The sequence below is a fragment of the Prorops nasuta genome, unplaced genomic scaffold, assembly GCF_024137725.1.
Source record: "Prorops nasuta isolate Cenicafe-Biocafe unplaced genomic scaffold, Cenicafe_Pnas_1.2 PNAS00010, whole genome shotgun sequence".
Classification (NCBI taxonomy): Eukaryota; Metazoa; Arthropoda; class Insecta; order Hymenoptera; family Bethylidae; genus Prorops; species Prorops nasuta.
In genome coordinates this window covers 2,623,661-2,650,188 of record NW_027116807.1, presented here as the reverse complement: position 1 = coordinate 2,650,188, position 26,528 = coordinate 2,623,661, and the positions used below count along the sequence as shown (strand labels likewise).

Below are 26,528 nucleotides of genomic sequence, written 5' to 3'. Positions count from 1 at the left end.
GCGGCCTATAAAATTGCTGCGTTCGCGGTGGTATCGTTTGACATCCTGTTTATATATATGTATACATATATATACGACCATAGCTTGCAATCGGTAAGATTTCGTACGCAACGTGCGACCGACTACCCTAAGCACTATACGAACGAAATTAAAACGTGTTTTTCCTCATAACATCATAATTTAAACAAATGTTTTCCAAGGAATGTTAAAGTTAACACTTTTAAGGCTACCACATGGTCATTAAATGATCCTTTTTAAATGTAAACACAAGTCCATACAAAAAATTCTTCATGCTTTTAACGTTAATTAACTTTTTGATTCACGGCATTTGTTTAAAAAAACTCGTGATTTTGTTGTGTATAATTAACGTTAATTGTGGAGAATAAATCATTTCTAAATATTACTGTTAGATAAAGTAGTATGACATGACTACATAAAAATTAAATTTAAAGAGATAAAATTTGCAAGTGAACTGGGAATATAAGGAAACCGCAAAGAGCCGTTACATATATATATATATATATGCAAAATGTGTGCAGAAAAGGGATAAACGCGTCAAAGTAATTTTCTTTAAAGACGTACTTGATTTGTAAATTCATTAGAAATAATTAAATATAAAATTATGCTTGTAAAGGTATAGGAGGAGCGAGACTCAAGAGCTAGGGATAAATTCGTCAAAGTAAACTTGAATGAGAACCGCTGTGGGACTGAGCTATATATAGAACTGCCGGTTTTATCTTTTCCTGTGGATATTTTCAGGCCAGTGGCGGCCCTTGGGCAGCCAGCATTGTTTAGTGAACTATAGCTATCACAGTGTAATAATTCAATTTCCTTATTTCCAATAAAAACTTATCTGTTTTTATCAACAATTCCTAAAATCTCCATCTGTTACATAGTACGCTTAATAGTCAGTTGAGTGTAAGTTTAAAAAGAATTGACACGATTAACAAAGGTTACAATAAAAATCTTATGCATATTAGTGGAAGAAAAAAATGTTTTAAATTAAAATTAAATAATTATCATAATTAACTTGTCCTACACTATATCTACTAGTGTCACAGTATACTGTTATTATTGCTAAAAAGTTTTAGCAAAATGACAAAAATGAACTATAAAATATTCTTATTTTTTAATACTACTGTATTAATGACCAACGCGAGGAGAAAATATTTTAGCCACATTTTTCGTCAGTTATTTTCCTATCAACTTGGTAAATAATTGTCTGATGTTTTTATCGCCACATTTGGCTATCTGGGGTACCCGTGGTAGGATTTGGCACGATGGAAGTAGTTTCCTCTCAGACATTTCCCAGGTTTGTCAGTGACGATCGTTCGATCGGCGTCGCTCGGATTGAAAGGACGTAGATTTATCGATCATCGAGGCTTAAAGTGCCTCCTGGATGCACGGTTCTCGTCGTCCTTCGCTAAAGGGGAATTACTTAATCACGAACGCTTTAAAAGTATCCACAGTGGTTCTCACGCCTCGATCATCGAATCGTTGCGTTACTTGGGAAAGAAAAAACTACATAAGACGAAGAAAATTCGAGAAATTTTCACGATTGAATTTACTGTTGATTTAAAAACAAAAAAATCACTGAGAGAATTTAAACTCCAACTTAAGAATTCTCGCGATTGAATTTAAAGGTGTGTACATACTGCAAGTCCAAAAGTTTCGTTTTGACACAAAAACACTAGTAATTACTTTGCATACGTTTAAAGATATTTCCATTAGGAATCATGTAACTATACTGCGTTATTCTTAGAAATTGTGTTCTTTTCACCAAACACTTTTTATAATTTATTAACAAAAACAATTTTTAAGAGAAGTACGTGTTTGAATAGTAAGATTTATGTGTGTACAAAGTAAATAAAAGTTTGCAGCATACTTGCTTGAGATAGAATAAAACTTTTGGATTTGCAGTGTAGATTTGAGAGTGGAGTAATTACGAGTGGCTGGCAAAGTTGCACTCTAGTGTCACATGGATGGGATTGGCGTGGGAGGTGAAGAGGTTTGGTTGGGTTCGTGAGAATGTTCCATGGGTACAACGTGGGATAGTGGGGGGGATAACCGAAGGAGAGGAGTATCGTGGCCCGCTATCACGAGTATCGAACAACAACAACAGGCAGGTACGTATCTCTCCTGCAAACTGCTAAGCCCATATCCTAGGGACTATAGTCCCTCAGGAATGCGATACTGTTCCCTACAATCCTTATCAATTCGATATAACAGAGTCACACAAGACTCCCTCTCATGATTTAATTTTAATTTCCGTACATATTTTACAAAACCCCTTAATGAACAAATATAAAATTAATGCTCTTAAAAATTATTACAATTTCACGAATAACTACACAATTTTTGTCCTTATGCGTACTTTTTTCTGCTTATCCCAGAACAAAAAACAAGGAAGTCAGAGTCGATACCTAGAACTAAGCATTATTTGCTATAATTAACCAAGCGGATCATTAGGCAATGATATATATATATATATATATATATATATAGTACATCTTATTCCAATGATATCTCGCATCTGACATACAGGAAGAATAGAAAAAAAAAAAAAAAAAAACAAGTGGAGTGTAAAAATGAGGATAGCGATTTGCACGTCACGATTGTTAATTTTCCTTTCACTTCTACTACTACTACGAATTCCCATTAACGCTCTCCACAGCAATTTTCTCGCAATCGGACAAGTTGGATGCGAAATTGAACCGAAGGAACGATCCTGAGCAGTGTCCAGCAGCACAGCTGGTTTATCATCTCGTATAGGCTTTCGTCGAGTTCTCGCTCTTCACTCTGATTAATTGAAACACGTTAAAGAGATTTGACCAGGAAGAAATCTAATGAATTTTTTGCAAGGTACAAAAAGACTGCGAGCATAATTATCAATTAATTAATTGTCTCGGGGCAGAAATAGTATATATATAAAATATTGCGGCGCTCATTCATGGGTCACTGGGAGAATATGCTGGTGTCGTGCTCGAGAGTTGCTTACCCATTTCAAGCATTATCGGAAATCTAAGATCTGTCCTGTGCCGCTGCTCGGCTAATTGCTATTTCCAACGTTAATAGGCATTTGACTGGCATTTAACTGCACGCCTCAATTGATAGACGCTGAATTGCCCAAGCAACTTTCGATTCGAAAATCTTTCGCCTATTCAAGGAAGATGTCACACGGGTCTAATTAATCCAATACAGTGAAATTATTTGTCATCTCTCTCTAATGCAACATCTTCTATAAAATGAACAATACTTTCGATATAAAACCGAATAAATTCATTTTTAAGGAATTGTTATTTTATTTGTATTTTATAAAAATCCTATAATTTTTAAATATTTATTTCCAGACGAACTGAAAGATAAAGCGAGGGAAATATTGTTTGATTCAAACAAATCCTGATTCGAAGAGCTCGAGTGGTAAATTGTTTATTTGATATTAACGATTTTTTCTGTTAAATTGCACAAAATTTGATTCGAATAAAATATTTTTCTGGTTCAATCCTTCGTTCACTAAAAGTAAGTAAATTATTCCATTGCGATTGTTCAACGCGTGGTCTTTTAGAATAAAATAATTGTTACTTCAGTAATTATAACTAATGATACGAGTTCTCTTGAAAATACATTTATTCACTCTTGCTAAAACGTTCTTTACTCAGTTCTCCTTCTTACTATTCGACTTCTCGCTAGTTAATGTGCTCGGCTTGTATAAAAATCATCGTTAACAATGAAATAAAAGAAAAACTGTGTCGCGTTCGAACAAAAACTTCCACGCGCTGTACTCGGGTCATCTGTAATATCGAATGTAAAAATTTCTTACGTTTCGCCACAGGGAAAGTTGAACGAATCGTTAAGGCAATCTTTAAGCGAGCGTTTCGCTTGATAATTCGTGATTTCCCTCGGTACTCGATCCAAATTAAATGGCAATTGGCGGTTTGGAATAATGCGATCAATTTTTCAAAATCTTAATTATTAAAAATAGAAGGTGAAGGAGGGGGGGGGGGGATTTGGTATACCGGATAGGATAGATTGGATCGAGACGAAGTATCTGGGAAGCGAGGGCGTTTCTGACTATAAATTAACGTGGGATTTCGTTTCATTATGGATGCCAGTTGATGAGTCACCGCATGCAGCCGGTAGTCGTGTGCATCGTAGAAAAGTATCGTTTGACTGGTGCGAGAAGCGCGCCTCAGGGTCGCGCGAAAGTTGCTCGTTGTTTCTTTGTAATTCTGCAATCTCACATAATAATTTCTTTATTTTTTCATACGTATGCCTTTCTCCCTCTCTTTCATGCCTCTTTTTTGTCCAATCTGCATACATATATATATACACTACACGTCTTTGGTGTAGACGGGCGTAAAACGAACGCGAGCCTCTCGTACCGATAAAATCTTGCGCGGATTACGTCATCGTCCTGAGAAGACAAGTCTCGCGAGTCCCGGAGTTGCCAGAAATTGCTCTTTTACAGTCATTTTCAATCAAAATACAATCGTGTCACATGTATATATATATACAGAATGTGTCACACTGTGTTTTGGCTGTATTGTAAAAGAGAGCAGTTTTTGACAACTCACTCTTTATCGATTATCTCGGACGCGACATCTTGAATTACGCAGGAATTTACGCGAACTCCTCATCAATACCGATATAATTCCATTGAAATTTCTTAAACAAAAAATAAATGTGACAGATACCCGCTGAGTTTTAGACTTTAAAAAATTGTTCGCGTAGTAACAAAAAACCACCGAGAAATTTGTACGAGTGATTCTATATAAGTAAGAATAATCTTGAATAGAAGAATTCTAGTATGAATGGTATTCGAATGGCTCCTACGTCATCCACGTATCTCGCGCTAAAGAGCTTCTGACGCAGGAAGCGATTACTGGAAAATAGTTAATTATTGATGAAGTAGAGAGAGAATGAGAAAGGGTAGGGGGGATAATATGGTATATATATATATATATATATATATAAAAGAACGGAGATTTTTACATTTCTAAAACATAACTGTTAGTGTTATGTCTCAACAATGTTTTAGAAATGTGAAAATGTTCGTTCTTTCGCATACGTATTATAAGGTAGGGGGGGGGGGATAATAAATATTCGCGATCAAGCGTAGATTACATTTAAAATGGTCATGTGCAGAGATTTATAATTGGTGATTCACCAAGTTCAAGAATACCATTGACGAGTGATAAACCGCTGAGTAAGCAACGTCCAGCCACACTTGTGATACTTTTTTGTGTCTCACGTAATTCCTTTATCCATCAATCACAGTAAATCGCAAATTTCCACGCGTTTCCGATCCGAAAAGATTGAATACACTAGATTGACAAAACTCGTAAAATATTAAAAATCCTCAACGATGAGCAATTAAAGCTGCAGCGAGAAAAACAAACGCTCGACTCAAAGAAATCCTTGTTTGTTATTATAAAGCGACCATTAAATATATTTACTCGATATTAATAAATTTTTATACTACGATTAAATAAATTAAGAAACAATAAACATTCGATTCAAAGAAATCCTTGTTCGTTAAAACGCCAATCAAATATTTTTAATTGATATCAATAAATTTCTATACTATACAATTATAAATGGATTAAAATTTAATTTGTCCGAAATATTTGTTTTTTAAGTCAATTAATTAATTATGCAAATCGTGAGTACTTGTCATGCAATTGCTTGTTTGTTTTCTCGTTGCTTTGCATTGGGTTTTAATTTAATTTTGTGGATAAAAGAGAAAAAGAGAAAGAAAGGGGGAGGGTAAGAAGTGCGTTGAGGAGCTGTGAAGGGTCCTTGTTTACAATGTATCTGTATTAGTCACAGGCAGGATGCTTGTAAGATGTACAATCGAATCTTATTTGGTTAGAGAGACTCTTCGTGGGCGTACTTCGACGTCTTTTGCCCTTTTAACTCCCGTCACACACAACGTTTGTCCCTCCCTACATTATACTCCTCGCTTTCCTTCTCTTTCTCTTTCTCTACAAATTCAACAACTTCATTCTTTAAAAATTTCTGTTTTTCAAAATAGAGTTTCTTTTTTTTAATTGACTCTCTAATATATAGGAGTATGTATTATGTTTTCGAAAATTATTACAATAAAATTTATATATGTTGTATACCCTTCAATCTACATATATTTATCCCTCTCCCCCTAATTGTAACGAGTTGCAAGAGCAATAAAATATCGTAATGAAACGAGTAAAAATTAATTACCTAATTTGTAAGAGCAACATTTAATGAAATTAATTGATGACAACTAATAATATTTCTATATAAGAATGGATTTGTCTCTTTTTTTCTCAAAAATCCTACAATTGTTTATTTTGTGTTTATACGCACACGAGACTTCACCCTTGTATAATAATAAATTATCAACCCCCTCCCTCTCCCACTCCTGTTCCTATTCTCTCGTCGTCTCGACCTCCCGACATTTCATCCGTAAAGAAAAGCAGCAACGCGACCCGTGCCACGAGGCTGTTTAAGGCGAGACCACCGATACACACTCGCACACAATACCGAAAGCGCAGTTACATTCAAATGAAACTTTAATAATATCCTCGACGCAGGAAGTCTCGTGCTAGCGGCGCCAGAATTTTTCCATGTCGCGAGCGAACGTGTCTGGAGAGACCTCAAACCACTACCCTCTCCTCGACCCCCTTCGATCCTACCTCTGTACACAACGAAAACCTCTTACCCCCCCCCCCCCCCCCTCATAAGACTCTTTCACACTACAAATTAGTTAATTTTAAATCTCCTAACAAATTCAAATTCTTTCGTTTAGATTTTAGTAATTTAATTCAGGACATAGCAGTATCAGTTAATTTTTGCAAAATTGTATCACTTGACGGTCTTTGTAATTTTATAACAAACAATGGATTAATTCAGTAAATAAAGTAACATTCATGCAAAAATTATAAATATTCGCAAAATTGTGGTAAAAAATGCAAGCTTCGTCGTTACTTGGTATAAATAAACAAATTTATACTTCAATTCAATAGGAAATACTCCAAAATACGATAAGGCACATAGTTATCAATAAATTTGATTGCTCAACATGGAATTCATAATAAAAAATTTAAGTAAAATGTACCACTTACTTTGCGATGATGAATTCTGGCTCCACAATACTCCAAATAATCGATATAATAAAGAAATTACATGTAAAATTATACCGAGAAAAGAAAATCCTTTGATTCAAATCAATCTGTATTTGAAAAGTTAATTAAACTTGAATTTAATAACTAAATTCATTGAATAAAATAAAGATTACTTCAAACAAATCTATTTAGTATACGCAATACAATTTTATTAACATCAGATAAACAATTAACTGTCATTATTAAAAAAAAACATTTGAAGCAATTGATTATTTTTCTGTTTCAAATTGCGCAAAAAACGCAATATTTTAATATTTATAAAATTTCTGAACGTTCAGCTTATCTCAAACTAGTGTATGTACTCATTACGTAGTACATACAGCTGTGGGGAAAAAGCATTAAAATTTTTCCAAGGGAGATATTTCAATAAAATGTTTGGATAAGCGATGAAACACGATTACGCTTTAAAAGCGGAGAATGCTGTTTTTTTCAAGCTACAAAGTTTCTTCGATAAAATATTGCGTTAATTTTCACTTTCATTTTCGGTATAATAGAGGAAGGGAGAGAAAAAGTTGTAAACACATCGATGGATATGATATATACACCGCGTACTAAAAATTTCTCCGTACTTGGCTTGGTCAAGATACGAGCGAAAGTTATTATGCTCTAATGTTTATGTTTTTTTTGTGTGTCTGGTCCATCAAAATAACTCTTAATAACACACTTGGGATTCAGTGACCTTTCGAGAGGTCACGGCTAATTCACACAAATAGTTATATGTAATAAACAACGGCATAAATATGTTGAAAAGTTTATGGAAAATAGAGGAATTACTCGAAAAGGAAAAATTATTTTTAGTCAAAGGAAACAAAAATCTTGTAAAAAACAGTAGATATTCAAATTCTGCAAGGAGGGAATCGAGTATTGCAATGTTTGTGAAAATTTAGCTTGTATTTTGATGCGTCTTTTAAAGGTGCTATTGGTGGAGGGGAATGCTTGGGGCGAATTACCAGCTTAGCTGTAAGTCCAGCTATCCAGCCAGCCAGCTTGTTTCCCTTATCTCCAGCAGGATCGAAATGTCAGTCGACTACGCACAGTGACGTTCCAGAAAGGCCAGGTTCCTAGTTTCCCATTACGGAGAACGCTCCACGCATTATCAAAGAACACCCCCCCCCCCCTCACAACCTTCGATTCCCTCATAGATAATACGCAAATCTTACCAAAAAATAGCCCGTCTTACTCCCTCGTGCATCTCACCAATCTTTTCCTCTTCTCCTTATTTTCTTCTCTTTGTTTATTTTTTCTCCTTTATCTTACAATATCTTCCTCTTTCCTTTGCCTTATCCCATTTTTTTGTGATCTGCATAATTTTAATCCCGCTACTCTACTCAATTTAATCCCTTCCCGAGTCGAAAAATAAAGTCTGATTACGAATTAATTCATAAGAAATATTCATTGCTATTGTACGATTATACAAACTTACAGGGAAAACTAGATTGATACTAAAGAAATGCAAATTTGATGAAATTTTGTTTTTTGTAGATTGAAATAGAAAAAGGTGAGTCATATTTTTCGCCTCGGGTGGTCTACTAATTCGATCTTTGGGAATATCGTTAAAAATAATAATTTCATCTATGATTTTAATCTTTCGTGCAAGAATGTTTATAGGCTGTTATTAGAGTATCCTTTTGTTTGGCAGGAAATTTAATAGCATTCAGATTTTTTCTTAATTCAGTTAAACACCATCCGTTTTTTTTTTGTACAATGCAACTGTGATCCCCTTAATTATAAGTTTGGTTTAGGCTATACTGCATTGGAGTAATGAAGTAGCGTTATTCAATAATAATAGACTATTTTTGTGTTCGTTCCTATATATTCATGGTTGTATCACGGGGGAATATTTGTAAACATTAACCTTTCGAGAGAAAGGGGACTAGAAATAATCAATTCCAAGATTTGTGAGAAAACCTGAGATCACTGAAAAGCTGTTGCACGAACCGACGAAAAAATGAAAATAAGAGGAAGGGGGATACTCCGTTTAATTAAAGTACAGCTCTCATTCTCGAATAATTATAGGCACAGCTCGCACAGTAATTCTTCTTAATAACGCACAATTACAGTGACAGTTGCGTCATCGATTCAAATTTCACGGAAAATTACCAAGAGAATGTAATAAGAATAAAATACTTGGTAGAATTAACGATTCCGAGCTCGATTCAGTAAAATAATTCATGATAACGAAAGTTATCGCTTCGAAATTGATCTTGGAGCAAAGTTTACTCGACTAAAAATTACCTATTTCTTAAGAAACGATTGCAATATGAAAATTAAATTACCTCCCCGAATGAGTTAAATGATTTACGGAAGAGAGAAGTCTATTGAAAAAATCAATGGGGGAGTGATTTCAATGATTGTAACGGAAATTAATGCGTTTAACTGAATTAAGATTGGTCATGCGAGAGAAATGCGGTTCTAAGGCGGTATAGAAGAAGAAGAAGAAAGACGAGGAAGGAATGCCGTGGTCGAGAGTAAGGTGGAAAGTAAAAAGAAAAAAGGTTAAAAACTTACCAAGACTTTGGTGAATCGCCTCTCGAGTTCCACAGCGTCCGGCATAGGCTGTCTCGGGGCTGATCGAACGCTGCCGGATCTTGTATGGGGTCCTCCAAGACTTCCTCCAAGTATTCCCGGTTGACAGGGGTTGCCCTTGACACTTCCGACGAATACCTCGCGTACTCCGCCATCGTTCTCACCCCGACTCTGCACTATTCCCATTGTTAATCGAACAAGCTCACAATTTAATGCACTAAACTTCACTGATACGCAGATATCCCGGAGAAAATCTAAACCCACCGAACTGTTGACGAATGAAACGAGAGCCAAGAACGGACCAGTTCATCCTTCCTGTTGCCACCGGCTTCCTTCGGGATTTTTCTTCCTGGAGGTGTCCACCAACACCGCCGCCACCTCCACTATGGCTCGGCAATGGATTTTTTGTACAGCCGGTAGTGGCCGGTCCGTGCAACAGGTACCACTACCAAGCCGTCCATCGCGGTCACGGACTCCTTGACGAAAACCACCACGAGGAATCCACGATTCACCACGTTCCACGCACGAGAGAAGAGGCTCCTGCAGCATCTGCGATAGCGACGATCCCGCTCCTCTTCTCTGGCTCCGACTGTACCTTGCTTCCCGGAGCGAACCGATTATTGGGCTGGCCAGAGACCGGACGCGCACCGCACCGACGCATGCGCCTCAACACTATAAACACGAGATTCTCTCTTTGTCTCTCTTCATCTGTCTTTGTCTTTTTATCTCTGTCCTCTCTCCTTCTTTCCCTTTCTCTCTTGTCTCCGTACTGGTCCCTCCAAGCTTCCAATTGCAAATGGCGCGCGACGTCTGCACTTGTCCACCACTTTACCCGCGTAAACCTGCGCGCGCATCCCTTCCTCTCAACAAGTTTACGGAAACCACCAATAGGCGTCGCTACCTCTTTACAAATCTTACTTACCAACTTAATTTTTTTGTCTTTAATTCACATTTAATACATTTTACATTTTAATATGTTTTTTATTTTTTAATTTGTGATTATCTTTAATATACTAAATTGAAAAGACATTAAATTGCTCAAATTTGCGAATGCACTGAGACCCGCGATCGATTAATCGATGGAAGCGCCATCTTTATTAAATCGACTTATCGAAGTAAGCAATACTTAATTCTGCGATGTATACTTGCTTCGCTTTGGTCCGCTTCTTGTTGTTTGTGTTTTGATAGTGTTTTATTCTAATAAGTTTTAAAGATAATTTGGAATTGTGCTGGCAAAATATTTGGAGGAAAGAGTATGAAGAAATCACCACTCAGTATGCCTAGGCACAGTCCGGTAGCCGAGGGATCCCTGTGGAAGCCAAAAAATTATAACCTCAATTCCTCACCATTCCAAAATCATGAAAGACACGGAGACGATTTTATCCCATTGAACATTAGTACACCAAACAACAAGCAAAGAAGATACAGTAATAATTATCAAGGGTCTCCTTATAATTATCAAGGGTCTCCTAATAATTATCAAAGGTCTCCTAATAATTATCAAGGGTCTCCTAATAATTATCAAGGGTCTCCTAATAAATATCACAGTTCCCCAAATAATTTCTACGGTTATCGTAATAACCGAGACAATACTCCTAGAAGCCATTACCACTCAAAGCAAAAACAATCCAGTAACACGTTTTATCCTCAGAAGAATACTGGCAGAAATAATTATGGACCCAAAAGGGTAATTGAAAATGAAATATAATTGTACTTTTATCATTAATAAGTTAGTTTTAAACATTATTCATATAGAACCTCTTTCTTTACAGAATTTTCAGAAAGGAAGCCATAGGACAGTAAACATATCTCGTTATGTTAATATAAAATCCTTTCTGGAAGATCCATGGGCAGATTTGATAAGCAAATTAAATGCCAAGTTTGCTAATAAAAAAACAGAAAGTTTACATAAGAGTCAGGAATATAGAGAATTTGGTATCTCTAGTCAAGAGTCTGAAAGTGATACCTCTCAATTAGGTAGCACATTGACTAATACTGAATGTAGCGAATTGTCTAAAGCAAGTAGTTCTGTAGATTTGGAAATTGATGGAATTAAATTTAGCCCAGATTTAAAAAAAAGTTGCTTGAGCAGTACAATTGAAGAAAAAATACTTCTTAAAGTAGAATCTGTTACAGAAGGCATTTAACTCTAATTTTAACAAGCAAAAAATTGATTTTAATCAAATTATAATTTGTTCTTTTAAAGAAATTAAGTTTTTAAAGAATAATCTGTATAAATTGTGTATAGCCCTGTTAATATAACGTAATAGAGGATATAAATAGAAGATTTAAATATGTGCATTAAACAATGCAGTAACCTTATGTAAATATTTTAAATAGTGTATAAGTGGTTTTAATATGAAAATAATGTGTCCAACTTAAAAAAAGAAAATAAAATGATGATAGCTTTTATGAGATTCAGACTTCTCTTTGTGAAAGCTATCATTAGTACAGTTTACTAAAAAAATTAAGCTTATTTTTTTCTCAGATGAAACAACTCCTATAATAGCGATATACAGGATATGTATGTGTAATCCAAGTTTTGCAATTAAAGTATAGGCTCTGTAAATAGATATCTGGTAAGAACATTGAAAATATAATTTTGTTGATGTATCTATTAATTTGATTAAATCTTTTCGGGTATATACCATGAAACGATGAATTAAAAAGAACTTATAACTTATCTTCACACTTTTCTTTTAATCCTAAAATTAAATACCAGATAAATAGTTTCTTTTGATTCTGTGTAGTTTTTTTTCATATATATACATTTAAATAATTTATGCTATTCACAGTTAAGTTGCACACTCATTTTTGGATAGTAGAAAAAAATTTGCAGCTTTCTGAGCAGCTAGAAACTTTAACCAGAAAATGACTATCATTAATGTTCTACTGTCTGTTATCCATGCATAAGATTAATCTATCTTAATAATGTACAAATGGCAATCTAGTACAAATACATTATTGAAAATTAAGAATGGTTTGTTTATCCATGAGGCTCTTATATTTACACATTTAATGGAAAGATATTTAAAGCAAAGTGTAATGTAGTTGTATAAAAAAAAGTATTAAATTTTAAGTAATTTTGCTAGAAAATAAAATTCATTCAGGACTTGTACTCTATTGGCAAAACATTATTTGCTACTTTGCCTGGATGTCAAGAAATTAAGGTATACGTAGCGCTATTAAATGATTTCTTCGTTTCTGCTCTTTTACTCTACTTTTAACGAATGAATTAATTTCTAGTTGTAATATTGTGGGAGAATAATGTTCTATGGTATAAAGTCCAGAGTTCCGTTTTGACCTTGTAACTCTATAGGCACAGCGGAATGTAATACGAGTGACATTGAGTGAAGACTTAAATAAGTTAAAGCGTCGCGGTAATCAATATATACTACATCTGTTGGAAAAACGGATATCATCAATGCATAAAATTGGTATATCCTAGTTTCACAACGTTACGAGTAACGAAAGATTTTGTAGCTAAATTTGAATAAAAGAATAATATTAATTAAGAGCCACTAAAACGAATAAAGATGATTTTTTTATAGCCTCATTTATGACCTGTATTCCATCAGCTTCATTCCATTTTAATAAGGAGCATTGTTTATTCCAGTAAATTTTATTGATGTTTCAATGATAAAATAATTATGACAATCATGAAAAAATACAGGATGTGCCATTCTTTAAGTTTAGATAAAAAGAGTTCTATTCTACATGCGCAGAGAAACTCGTTTTCCTTTCAATGAATTTAATGGAAAAGTGTTTTGCTATGGATTCACTGAGAGATACGAGAATTTTATTTATCGACAGTTTTATGCTATTCGGCTATGTTCTAAGTCTATATAATATATGTCTGAAAAAATACATCGGAGCTCATGATCACGACGATTAATGGTTATTTGTTACAAAGGACTGTGCAGAACGATATGTTTGAGCACTTAAAGCGATCAAATTATTTGTTCACTACCAAAATACAAGCTATATAGTATAATGTATATTTTATAAGGTTTTGATAATCACAGGTTTTAAAATGACAGTCAATGGACCACTTTAGCTTCAAAGGACTTTTTCCACTTTATACCTATATCTTAGAGAGCTTGTATTCTTTCGTTTCATTAGTTTTTCAGATTTCATTGTTTTTCGATAGAATATTTTTTCTTGTTTAATAGATTTAGTAATCGTTGTACAAAAGTGGAAAAAGCCTTTAATATTTGCACACCAGAACAAAGTGTTCTCCAAACGAAAGCTGGACGCTGCATATATGATAGAAAGCTATTTCGTAGTTTTTGTGGTAAAATTGAATTTTGCATGAATATATGCATCCTCACACTTGTAAGTACTTGTAAAGAGTTTCATTAGAAAATAGTGCCTACGAGTTGTTATCGACGTATATATGTATATTTTTTATAATATTTCTTCGTCGTGCCTTAACATTTTATTTATCATCGATCATTAATTAGCCTAAAGTGCAACGATTACATATTTACATGCAAATATACACCGAATTTATTTTAGAGTAGAAGCTGCTCCTCTCTTCAGTGTATTCATTTATTTGGTCACGCTTCTTTAAGTAATACACGAATTTGATTTCAGATAACTTCATAATCTCTAAAATGGCGAATGAATCTTAATTACTTCAATGTCGATTGATGGATGGTCAAGTTCTTAATTTATTACTACGTTTACACGTATATACAACTATATTTGGTTAAACGCCTTTGATTTACATTGGAAAATAGCTTGTGTAGATTTTTTTGTTTTGTCTAAACAAATAATGCTTGTTCCATATTTTGGTCTCATTATATTTCTATGATAACTTAGTAGATCAACTGTCTAATTATTTATAGTTCTTTTAGGGATGATATTCTTTATGTAAAAATTTATGGACTAAAGTTTTAAATAGAGCTAAGAAAATTAAAATGTAAATTCGATACATCCTATTCCAAAATCTGATGTGATATAAAATAATTTTTATTCAAAAGAATAATAGCAGTATATTCACCTATAACATACAATTATTTATATTTAATTATCTGTATGTTTCTATTAATGTTAATGCTGCATTTTGAATAATTTATAAGTACATTGCATTATTTACGTAAAAATCTACATTGGTTCGAAGTTCAGTTATAGAATACTATCCATAATAGTATTTGTTTAAACTTTGAGTAGCCGCTACAAGTTGGTATGAAAATTTAATTTAATTTATCAATCTTGTGTCAAGCATTAACGACTCCGACTGCCTTAGATAAAATTGTTTTCGAAGGAGGAATCTGTTATTAAAATTTAAATGGAGAATATTCCTGTATCGGTTAGATATAATAGTTCAAGCACACTGACTGTGAAAGGGATATTTTAGAGAAAATATTAATAATTTACGAAAAAAATATTCATAATCGCACATACAATAAAATCACCTTTAAATTATTCATAGAACAAAACGAATAAAATTAAGGTAACTGAAAATGTGCGTGTTGCATTATTTTTTATTTCGTCATTAAAAATTTCCTTAGGCAGTCAAAGTATCAAAATATGTTACAGTTGAAGCTATTGTTCTCGATAGTCGTTTGATGGTTTTGTCAGGAATATTTTGGAAAATTTTTTATATTTAGTATAGATAATATTTACATTTTTTGTTGTACTACAGTGAGCATGAAAAGCAGATTAATACCTAATATCGTTTACTGATTTTTGGTTTTAATTTGATAAATAAATATATAATTTTTAATCATTCTGAAGGAAAGATTTTAAAAAGCTGACTATTTTTATTAGAACTCTAATGTTTCGTTTGTTAAAAGATTCCGAATGAAATAATAATTTATTTTTTATTAGGTACGAAGTTTTTCATGCTCACACGATTGTATGACAGATATAGCAATTGATGTTAACAACCAAATGGTCAAATATCAGCTTCTGTTGCACGCATGGCATAAAGTGAAAGAAAAAACTCAGTTGGTCCCCCATTCGGATATTTAATATTTAAACTGATCCGGATCGTTCTTTTTTCACGTTTCCCTATATATGTTTCTTCTTTAACCCATTGCTGGTTGTCCCCACATTGTTTTGTTTATCAACATAGAAAAAAAGTTTGGTCGATGTTACAAACGAATGCAATTCACGAAAATGACGACTGCATCGAATTGATTACCGAGAGAAACAATGGCCCCTCGTTTTAGGTCCCATTTGGTTCTGCAAATCTCATTTCTGCTATTACAATAAATTCGAATAATTTACGATATTAATAGGCACATTTACCGATATTGTGGAAAATATGTTTAAGAGATATTTGTGTGATGTCTTCAAAATTTAACATTAACTTTTCTCTCATTTCCAACGAATTTGAGAACTATCTTTTTTTTTCAAATGTGAAACTTAATTAAACGACGCGATAAAAATCGAAATAATTTATCATTCTGAATCGATTTGGTCTCGTCTTGAATTTATTAATTGATAGGGGGAATAGATTGGGGGGAGGAAGAAGGGTGGGTGGGGTGGCGAATTTTAAATAGAGATATGTCGATATTGTCTCTCGTAATTGCTATTTTCCCGAAACTATACATTGAAGCGTGACTAATTGACATTGCGACCAATCGTTTTAGAATTTCATCCGTCTGTGGAAAATATCACCTCGCGCAAATATTCGCAAATGTGCTGCAAATCCTATGTTCGGGAAATCCGTCAAAGTTCTCGACAGTTGATTACTCGGACAATTAGATGTTTCCACGTATTATAATTAATTATGCTATAGCTTGAATGACTAGCGGTTCTCTCGTTTAACTGCATATGCGATTAAACAGCCAAACAGTTTTAGGAGCGTAAAGTCACACAGAACACACTCTCCTTGATTCTAGTTTTTACGTATACGCATCAATAATGAGTAATTTTTTGGAAAAATTTACCTATTTGTTAAGATAATGAGCAATTAATATTTCGATAAATGATAGAGGTAAAACTCCGCGATTGTAAAAATTCCAATAGATCTGTGTAAGACTTCACGTGTATAATTAATGGTTTATCGAGTAGCAGAATTTCTTAAAGAATTCCCTATATAAGAATACACAGACGAGTCTCATAAAATGCCTGTCACATGTACGTTGGAATAGCCGACACACAAGTGAAGAATTATCTTAACAAGAGTTTTCCATAATTGGCACGAGTTTCGGTATCCGAAATCTTCGTGAAAATTTCGTTTGCGGCTTCCTATCTCTGAGCAGCCCTCGGGCCAATGCTGATTTTCCCATGGACGATTATTACAGCGTTTCTCGAACGTGCTTATCGCTCTTCGCGTGCAAAGCGCTCTCTAGGTGACACTTTCCGATAACGAGTTCTCATCTCTTCCAGCGTACTTTCTCCGAACATATAATTCTCTCTTCCTATTTTCACTAGAAACATTTTTTTCAAATTCACGCTTTTCAGACCCTTCCAACATTATTATTCTCTTGAAAAACATTTTCAGGTGAGCGTTGCCCAGCAAGAAGCTTCGGTTCAATGGAAATGAATCTTGAAAAATGTGTCCAATGGGGGTAATTCGGATTACAGTCAAATCTTAAAGGGATGTAGTTTTTCTTCGCTACGTTGCAATCAACGTTGTGTTGTTTTCTCAACTCGTGGGGAGCTTCGAGGGTGATTTAGACGAGTAGTTCCTTGGCGAAGTCCCCGGCAAGCAAATTCTACAAATAGTCGTCGACTCGCTCGGATTCGTCCGGAGGACTTGGTTCGCTAACGCTGAGGATGGGCAGACCAAAGTGGTGAATCTCGATGGAAGATTCTGGCGTGCGTTTTGCATATTCACAGCTTCTCGAGTGTCTTTCCTTGTCCAGACGACGATGCGCCTGATGATAACGCGACAACTTGCTCACATCCGTCTCGCAGGACCTCCTCTGACACCTGAAACCAACCTTTCCTTAAACTCCAAATCAAAATCCTAATAACCATGTAGCCTAGACCCTCGACATTTTTCAATCACTAATCGTTAAGCGTATAATTTTTTTCCTCTAGAATATAAAAATTACTAGAAAATATATATTATACGGAAAGATTAGATAAGCGAAAAATATTTCGAGGGTTTTAGATATACACGTAATTACTGGCTGACTCAGTAAATACACTCTCAAAACTGAATTTATAGAATTAGCATTTTTACGACAGATCGATTCAGTCTATAGGAACATATTAATACAAATTGAAATTAAGTCTTTATCAACCGTACCTCATTAAAATTATAAATCCCTTTAAAAATATAAAACTGGTGAAATCTAATATCCTTATTGATATAGCAACTCTGTATTTTATCCATCGGTTAAAAATCCGCAAAATTTTCCAGGTGCACCAGGACAGCACGCGACTATCGATGAATTTATAAAGGGGGATGTTTTTAAAGCTAGACACTTTTCGTTTAAACATTCATTCCAGTTGACGTGCTTTTCCCGTGTAAATGTCCCTTTTATAAAGACTGCCGGGTCAGAGGAGTCGTTGGCCAGGTTCCAGGACTTGTCCAAGGCCATCCGGCCACGAACAGAGGGAAATCAAGCCTACAGAATGGTCGTCTCTAAAAGTGCCATTAATCATGCGGAACTCTTCCTTGAAAACTTATTATGATACTACATTCTTATAAATTTTACTATAATTATCAATTAATTTTTATACTAAAATAAGCTAGTTTCATTAAAAATAATTTAACAATTTGCATTATTTACCTCTCGTCGACGGAAGCTGGCTGTCTTACGGGACACCTGACGTATTCGTGGCTTCCGCTAGTTCGCCAGCAACCAAAACGCCGCGAAACCAACGAGGAAGAAGCCACCGGAGAATCCCTGGAACATCCATATAACGTCCTGAGAACATCCCCCCATTATCCTTCCCATTATACTGCTCGCCTTTATACCTCGTGTATGTACAAAATCTAGAGTGAAACCTCCCCTAGTGGCTAGACAAAATTCTCACTCCTGATATGATAAATCGACCGAAAATCGAGTTTTTCATTCGTTAAAATCGCGTTCTTTTAGAAAAAAATGGTCGAAAAGTGAATTGATGAAAAGATTCATTCTTGAAAGGGATTATTGTGCGCTCTCTATATAAAACTTGGCATAGGTGCTTGAAAAATTGCTAAGGGTTCATGAAACTAGTGGGACGAATAGTGTTTTAAGTGAAGAGGGGAAGGGGATTTTTTTCTAGGATGCAATTGGGCTACCTCTCGATTGTGTTCAACGATCAGTAAGAAGAAAGTAAAGAGAAGAAGAAGAAGAAGATGATTGCTGTGCTCGTGTCATTAGTGGGTCGTTGTCGTCTTGGGAAAATCAGCATATCTATAGATTATGATCTATCGGGGTACCGCATAACAGCCTATTATCGCTCGAGATAAGGAAGTGCTTGTGTCCCGCTTCTCGAATTAAGAGCTTTCGGTCTCCGTGCTGTAATTAGTAAACGTCACACTTACAGTAAGCTTTTCTCTCTATTAAATCTACCATTCTTGCGCAGATTCACTCTGTTAGAAGGAAATATTGATATTTCCGAGGAATTTCTTTAAAAATTCTTAGATTAATTTTTTTGTCATATTTAGTCTCATAGGTGTACAATTGTTTTTTTAACATAATAGGAGCGTTAATGTGAGGGAGGATATATACGTCTTAATTTTTACTAACCTGGAGGAAGTTTGATTATTGGGCTCGAGCAGTAGGGTCTCTGTGTTGTCCTTGAGGGTAATCTCGAAACTGCTCTGTCTCCTGGATTCAGGATACTCGCTTCTCTCGATATCATCGTGATTGGCCTTGAGAAACGACTCCCTGTCGGTCTCTGTCGTCATCTCCCTCGAACTTGACTCCCGGTGATGGTGATGGTGATGATGATGGTGATGCTGACTCGACGACAGTGGTAAATTATCTGCACTGCGAACTTTTCGACATAATCGTGACGTGGATCCGTGACGTCGCAGAAATTCCTAAAAAAAATTCATGTTTTTTCAAATGTTCCAATCAAATTAAATTCAATAATAATTATTTAGTGCATTACAACATTTATTATAAATCACTCTGGAGCATGGAAGTAAAAATTCGTTTCACTTTGTAAATACAAAAGATATCAACTTTTTACTCGCGTGATTTTTTCTGGATGCAAATAAAAGAGAGCCTCGAAAGGGTCCTTTGGAACAAATTGACATTTCCTATACGGTTCTATGCTCCTGATGTAATCATACTTCGGTTATATTATACGAATAAATAATTTACAACGTGTTATAATAATTTTTATAGTGAGCACAAGTATAAATTCATTTATTTTTTAAATACAACAGACATCAGCCATTTGCTCGAGGTTTCTCTGGATGCAAATAAAAAAGAGCCTCGAAAGAGTCCTTTGAAACAAATGCACTTTTCCTACAATTACATACTCCTGGTATAATAATGTGAAAATGTTTTCCTCGTTGTTACTGGTGGACAGACACGAGTTTCACAGGAGATCGATAAGTTCTTGACCAAGGGCACAAAAGTTTGATGACCTAAGGTCTTAACACACATCATTTATCAACACATAGAATATGGTCCACGCACTTCATAAAACGAACTCAAGAATTTTTCCTGCAAGTAAAGCACACGAACATATCGATCACAACATCCACCTGCATTTCAGCTTTGCTACCTTGAACTTTGGCGTTTCAGCTACTTCGTTTGGTACCATTATTTATTTAAATAACTCATCCAGAATGGCAATAGTTGTATCAGATTAATACTACCGTGCAGAACCATACAATGAAAATCTATCAATGATCGATTCTTCGTCAATTTTAATTTTTACCAATTATTCGATATAAAAAATGACATTTTGCCTTTCGACTTTTTTAAAATCCTTGATTTTTTCTTTTGAAGAAAATCATGTGTTTACGAAAGTTATTTTGTGAAACGAGGAAAATAAATAATTTAGTCTCGTGATGAATCTGGGAATCGAAGCATAGATTAGTATATTTAAACAGTGGATTTTTATTTTGAATATCTTACCTGAGATAGGAAACCAGCAACATCAATGGCGCTATTGACACGTGGCCTGGTAGTTTTTGGCCACCCCAAGCCTCCGCTGTCAAAAGAGTCCACGTGACCGTTCGAGCAGTGCAGACGCTGCAAATTTCAATCTTAAATAAGTCAGATTTTTACCCTTTCACAACCCCCTATCTAAATATATCACAATTCAATTCACAAGCCAGTATAATTGCAATAATTATAAATATATATGCACATGAAGCGTGACTTTTCTACCTGTGCAAACATGTGCTCTTTATTCAAAGAGAAAAATTGTTTAACAATTGTTCAATTGATAAACAATTTTGCATTATAGCAATGAACAAATTTTATTGACATAATGTACAATTGTTTATATCGATTAATTTTGTTCAAATTCGTAATGCAAAAGTGTACATTGGTTTAACAATGTTTGAACAAATTTTCTCTTTCTTCTCAATTGAAATTTAATACTTTACGAATAATCTGTAGTAACAATAATTTTTACACTATAAAACTAACATCGTTATCGAGAATAAATCTCAAGAGATAGTCTTTATATTCAATTAAATATTAGGTATACTAAGATTATTTTCCTTCATCAAAGTGCTTCAGATTTCATATTTCGTGTTATCATTCGGACAGATTTCAGAGTGAAATGCAACACGGATTAATTTTGTGCAGTTTCAAACAACGCAGAAGCGCTGAAATGCCCGATTTCTAAAGGTCTTAGGTGTTTATTGTGAGATATTAAGCAACATTTTCGTGATTCGGTAAAGTCGTGAGATGTCTATAAGCTATAGAGTGAAACGCGTACGTAATTTCCTCAGGAATTAGTCCGTAATATTGATTAAAGTGCTCGTTGAACAAATTTGTATTATTAAATCAATTTTAATCCTGACAAAATTGTTTAATTAACGAATTATCACGTTTAATCCATTCTACGGCCTAATTTTTCGCAGTGCAATATAGGTGTGTATGTATGTGTGTTTCGTGTTTCTGAGTTCATATGCGAAGCATTAATATTTTAATTATCAATTCGACGTACGTATCTATAAATATGTTCATTTGAAAAATGCAGGTGCATAAAAAACTTTGATAACGCATTGTGCTGTAGTCACTGTGCAAATTGGTCAATAGTTTCTGCGTCACAAGCAAAAATATCAAGTAGGTGAAAAAAGTTGCTTCAACTTTAATCGGGTCAAATTTAAAGAAAATCATAATAAAGTAATGAAAACAGTCAATTCGTCGTCTAAATTCAATCGTAGTTTATAGGATTTATTATAGATAAAATATTAGGTAAATCTGAATTAATGGAGTCTCAAAGCTGGCAGAAAAAATTCATTCTGCTTGCGAACCTAATAAAGGATTAAATTTAATGCACCCCTCTACATCTTTACATTATTATTTTATTACTCTGTATCAACAATATTACACTCTAGCAATTAACTTTCTTGAATAAGAAATTGTTGAATTTATACACTCAACGATGAATTAAAACTTTAAATTAGTCATTCGACTAGATACTCTTAATTAAAATTAACCGACTTATATCCTCCTATCTCGTTTCTCAAGTAAATGTGGATATTGAAAATTGTAGGGGAATGTTCTTATCGAATTACAAGATTTTTCGGGCTTTAATATTTTAGGGATAGGTATTTCATGCAATATAATTAGGCGAGGGGCCAAATTAAATTTGTCACGTCTACGCCTGGAGCACATTGCTTCCTGTCTCTGGCAGATTCGCGAGACGCAAATTCGATTTGGATCAGTTGAAAATCGCTGGAAAAACAAAAGAGATCTCCTCAGAAATGAATTTCACTCAACGATCCATCAATTTTTTTTTTCTTTCACTCAAAAACAATTTTCTATCTAAACTATATTACATCTTTTTGAAAAAACTGTGAAAAATGCTTTGTAAAAAATGGTAAATGGTATATTAGTAGGCCTTGTGAGGCTAACTAAAAATAATTCAATTTTCTTTTCGTGTCTGTAACAAACACACGAGAGTAATTTGATCAACCCATCACTGAAAACTTTACCACAATTTTCCTCGTACCTTCGTATGAGACAAAGTGAGTTCGATCAGCTAAATTTGTCCAACCCTCTGCAGCTTTTTCGCAAAACAATTCAATAATTATCCTACCGAAAGCTTTATTTTTCCATCGATATATCCTCAAGCTCCCATTGTTTTAGGAGCAATTTCAGATGCAATCTGTTTATTCAAATTTTCCAATTCGTTCTTCGCATATTTATATGCAAATCTCTGTACTAGAGGATATTTATAGTTATATCTTATGAATTTAAACTTGTTCTCATTCAGGAATACATTAATTGATACACTTGAATTAGATTTTGTAAATAACTAATTAGTAAACGGTCCATAATGAAAAACTGTTTGAAACTCGAGAGCATTTAATAGAATGAGCGCTCTTAATAAATGAAAATGTTAAATAATTTAAAAAAGTCATAGGGTACAATATAACATGAAAGGACGCCTCTAAGAATTTTTAATATTTTACAACAGAAATAATATAAATTCGTGTAAAAAATTGTACTACTTTATTAGCAGCAGAGGAAAAAAATTGTTGAATTAATTCAGAGAGATTCAAACAGATAGTTTTATGAGACTAGTAGATATTTTCCAAGGATAGATATGAAATGAATAGTAATTTTTTCTGAAATTAGATATCATTGACCGAAGATATTAAGAGAACACGATGGACGAAAATCTTTTGGGAAAAGTATAATAAAAGAAAATTCAATGGAGACTTTTACCTCACTGTTGACTTTTTCAGGAAAATTCCTTGCCAAACAGATTTTTCTTGTTTCGTCTGTAAAGCTTTTATTACGCGGTTGAAGAAACGAACGAGAGCTCCTAAAACTTTTAATTGAATATTTGAATTAATCCCAATGGTCGCGTTTGTAATTTATGTATCACTCTTTCCAACGAAATTAAATATTCGATCGGAGGAAAATTACGATTACAGTCTTGCCAATCGAAAAATTACATGCAAATTAAAATTACAATTACAGGATTTGATTAGCATACTTTTCAATTTAACGGGGAGCTCCTATATCGAACGAATCTCGAATGAACCAGGAAGCATCGGACGTTTCGATTCGTTCAAAGGCACGTATAATAATGTTTCCTATTATATTTTTAGAAAACCGCCAATTGACAAGAATTCCTTCTACAAAGTTCGATCAAATATTGACAGCAATCGCACGTTTCCGAATCACCTTCCAATTGCTTAGAAATCCTTGCCTTTCTGATTGGTATATATAAGTAAAAAAACATAATGACTAATATAATTATTCCTTTTTTCCTAATATTCAAAAAATTTGTAAATAAAAACTAGTGTGACACTTGAATAAAGCCACGTTAGAGCCACCTCGAATTTGTATCGTACGCTGTCGTTTGGTTTTAAATTGTTAATGAAAATTTGGCATTAAAAATTTTGTCTATATAGCTAATCGTAAGTTTCTGTCCAGTGAGCAGACCACTCAGTGATATAAGTGGAGTAGGCACAGACACATCGAGAGAGAGAGAGAGAGAGAGAGAGAGAGAGAGAGAAAGGGGTTAAAAGTGGTAAACAGAGAAGAAGAGACAAGCATTCTGTGTTTTAGGAGAAAGTAGAAGGGAAGTTGGGGGTGGAATATCAAACGTTTTAGGTATAGCTGAAGAATGAAAGTAGGAGAGAAGAAGAGAAAGAAGAGTAAAGAAAGAAAAATAAATGAAAACGTGGAAATGATACCGATGGTCACGCGATGTCCGCCCTGTGGAGTAGAGCGAATTGGCAGCCACAGTCTCGGGGTTCTCGTGCTCTTCTGTGGTATTGAAAGCACTGTTCCAAAACGCAGCAACCCCCACCCCCGCACTGCATCACCATACCCGACAATGTAGTCATTACCTTTTCGTTTTCGTTCACAATACCCGTTAGATTTTTCTTTAATACGATCGTGAGTCTCGTTAAACTGTCGATATTTATTTTTTTAATTCCTTCCTTCTCTTTCTCTCTCCCCTGCCATCTCCCCCCCCCCTACTCTCATCCTTCTTCCACCCGTTTCAATCGTATATCAAAATTCTATCCAATTATAAACACGATTAATTTTCATGCATAACCGATAATTATAAAGAAAATATCGACAGCTTCGGTGTATCTGTAGTGTATTCGTGAGAAAAAGGTGACTGAATATTATCACAATTTCGCACGTGCCCTGAGCAAATAGTGAGATGGGTAAAGGTACCTTTTAATATTTCAACTCGTAATCAAAATGAGTGACGCAGGAGAATCACACGATTTATCAGATAAAATTCGCGATTAATCTGAATTTTTTGCATCTTTATAGTGCGCGGATGAAATAATTCAAATGGAGTTTTAAAAATTTGTTGGAAAAATAAAAAGTTGAAGTTTTACGATGAGTCCTCGATGGATAAATTATCCAGTATAATTATGCATGTCTTTGTATATATTATTGTATTATGCTATAAAATTAGTCTAAAGCTATATATATATATATATATAAGAATTTTCTTAAGACTATTATTTATTAGAAAAATATATAATTAGTCTACCTACGTGATTTAATTCGTATATCGCCTAAATTTAAAACAGAAGCAAAGCCATTTTCGATTCTATAGTATATTCTACTGCACTAATTTACTCGTGCTAAAAACTCACATTTAACCTACGAGTGTGTCCTACAATGTGAATTACAAATATGAGTATAAACAATTAATAAAAACGATATATAGATGATATTTAGAATTATTGCTTCTAATAGAATAACAAAAAACGCGAAGTCTTATGAAATCGATCGAAAATGGCTCAAAGCAACGGAATTTATCTTAATCGGTGCGAAATCGTGTTTTTATTTTAAAATCCAGGCTCCGTACAAAAATATTTCGTTCATCGTGGAGAGTAAAATACCTCTACGCCAGAAATAAAAAATTGTGGTCTACGCGATGCCCACAGTTTTTTTAATAAAATTATTTCATAATTGATCAGTTCGTGAGAAAAATTTTGCACTAATTAATGTCAAATGTATTGCACGATTTTCTTGGGCATTAGATTGATTAAATTTTTGTTTAATACAGTACAATGTGTATTTTAGATTCTAAATGGACAGAGTTTATTATATATAAGAGTAATCTCCGCGGAATTAATTAGTATTGGAATAGTGTTTGATGTTAAAAGAGTATGGTGTTAAGGGTATTAAATTACGTATTTACCTGCGAGCAAGCGTGCTGAGTCGTGTGTTGGGAATAGGAGGCATTAGCTGCTGAACAAACGCCAGTTCCTGGCACTTTTAATTGTTCCTTATAGTCCGGCTGATACGGAAGCAGCATTCGAATCTTTCCCCAACGATTGAAGAACAAAGCTATAGCCCCCGCCCACACGATCAACACTAACACTACGATTCCCACCTCGACCCCACGAATCTGTAACAAAGTACATTTACAATTAATCTGAATTTTAACTACTTCAACTATTAATTATTTCTCTTTTGAAAAATGTTTAAACTGAATAAAGAATAGTTTACTTATTCTCCTATTTTTTCTTTTCAATATTTACAACAATAGAGTGATTCTAATACACATTTTTTCTGAATGAATTCAGTCTTTAAAGATCCTGTACTCTTTATCTTCTACTTCCAGTAAGTTATTTGCAGACTATGGAATATTTCAATATAGAAGAGATATAAGGTAAGAAATTGTTTCTCAAATTTATACACTGTATCTGCTAAAACTACTCTCTAACGATAAAGCAAAGAGTCTGGAGCATGAAAGAGAATTATAGCTTGTGAAAGTAGCAATATTTTCAGATTAATTTCAATAAAAATTCGT

General features: G+C 34.2%; 3 protein-coding genes across 24 annotated transcripts in view; 1 reads left to right on the top strand and 2 right to left on the bottom strand.

Annotated features, from left to right (window-relative positions):
- The window catches only part of Frl (formin-like protein), a 45,794-nt gene extending 35,328 nt beyond the window's left edge, over positions 1-10,466 (bottom strand). For all 11 annotated transcript variants that reach the window (XR_010823106.1, XR_010823102.1, XR_010823105.1 and 8 more), the window contains exons 1-2: positions 9,954-10,466; positions 9,672-9,865 (exon numbers count right to left, since the gene is read on the bottom strand). Coding sequence is in view for 2 of the 11 variants with exons in the window: in XM_066732291.1 (XP_066588388.1) it covers positions 9,672-9,865; positions 9,954-9,999 (240 nt within the window). In the remaining 9 variants the exon portion in view is untranslated. The remainder of the gene's footprint in view (positions 1-9,671; positions 9,866-9,953) is intronic.
- A 354-nt stretch (positions 10,467-10,820) lies between these two features.
- Positions 10,821-14,712, top strand: LOC136776719 (probable serine/threonine-protein kinase clkA). Of its 2 annotated transcripts, XR_010823129.1 has the most exons (3): positions 10,821-11,376; positions 11,462-12,859; positions 12,936-14,712. XR_010823129.1 is itself a non-coding variant. In XM_066732491.1 (2 exons), the coding sequence occupies exons 1-2, from the start codon at positions 10,945-10,947 to the stop codon at positions 11,834-11,836; spliced, it is 807 nt and encodes a 268-aa protein (XP_066588588.1). In that variant the 5' UTR covers positions 10,821-10,944; the 3' UTR covers positions 11,837-14,712. The 2 variants fall into 2 exon arrangements, 1 of the variants encoding a protein (XP_066588588.1); XM_066732491.1 differs by having other exon boundaries at positions 11,462-14,712.
- A 132-nt stretch (positions 14,713-14,844) lies between these two features.
- The window catches only part of LOC136776718 (uncharacterized), a 45,178-nt gene continuing 33,494 nt past the window's right edge, over positions 14,845-26,528 (bottom strand). For 10 of the 11 annotated variants that reach the window (XM_066732481.1, XM_066732480.1, XM_066732488.1 and 7 more), the window contains 5 exons: positions 25,914-26,123; positions 20,681-20,797; positions 19,334-19,629; positions 18,389-18,505; positions 14,845-17,579 (listed from right to left, as the gene is read on the bottom strand). In XM_066732481.1, coding sequence (XP_066588578.1) covers positions 17,363-17,579; positions 18,389-18,505; positions 19,334-19,629; positions 20,681-20,797; positions 25,914-26,123 — 957 coding nt within the window. In that variant the 3' untranslated portion in view covers positions 14,845-17,362. Of the gene's footprint in view, positions 17,580-17,901; positions 18,241-18,388; positions 18,506-19,333; positions 19,630-20,680; positions 20,798-25,913; positions 26,124-26,528 lie in introns of all 11 variants that reach the window. The other variant, XR_010823128.1, reaches the window with a different exon arrangement.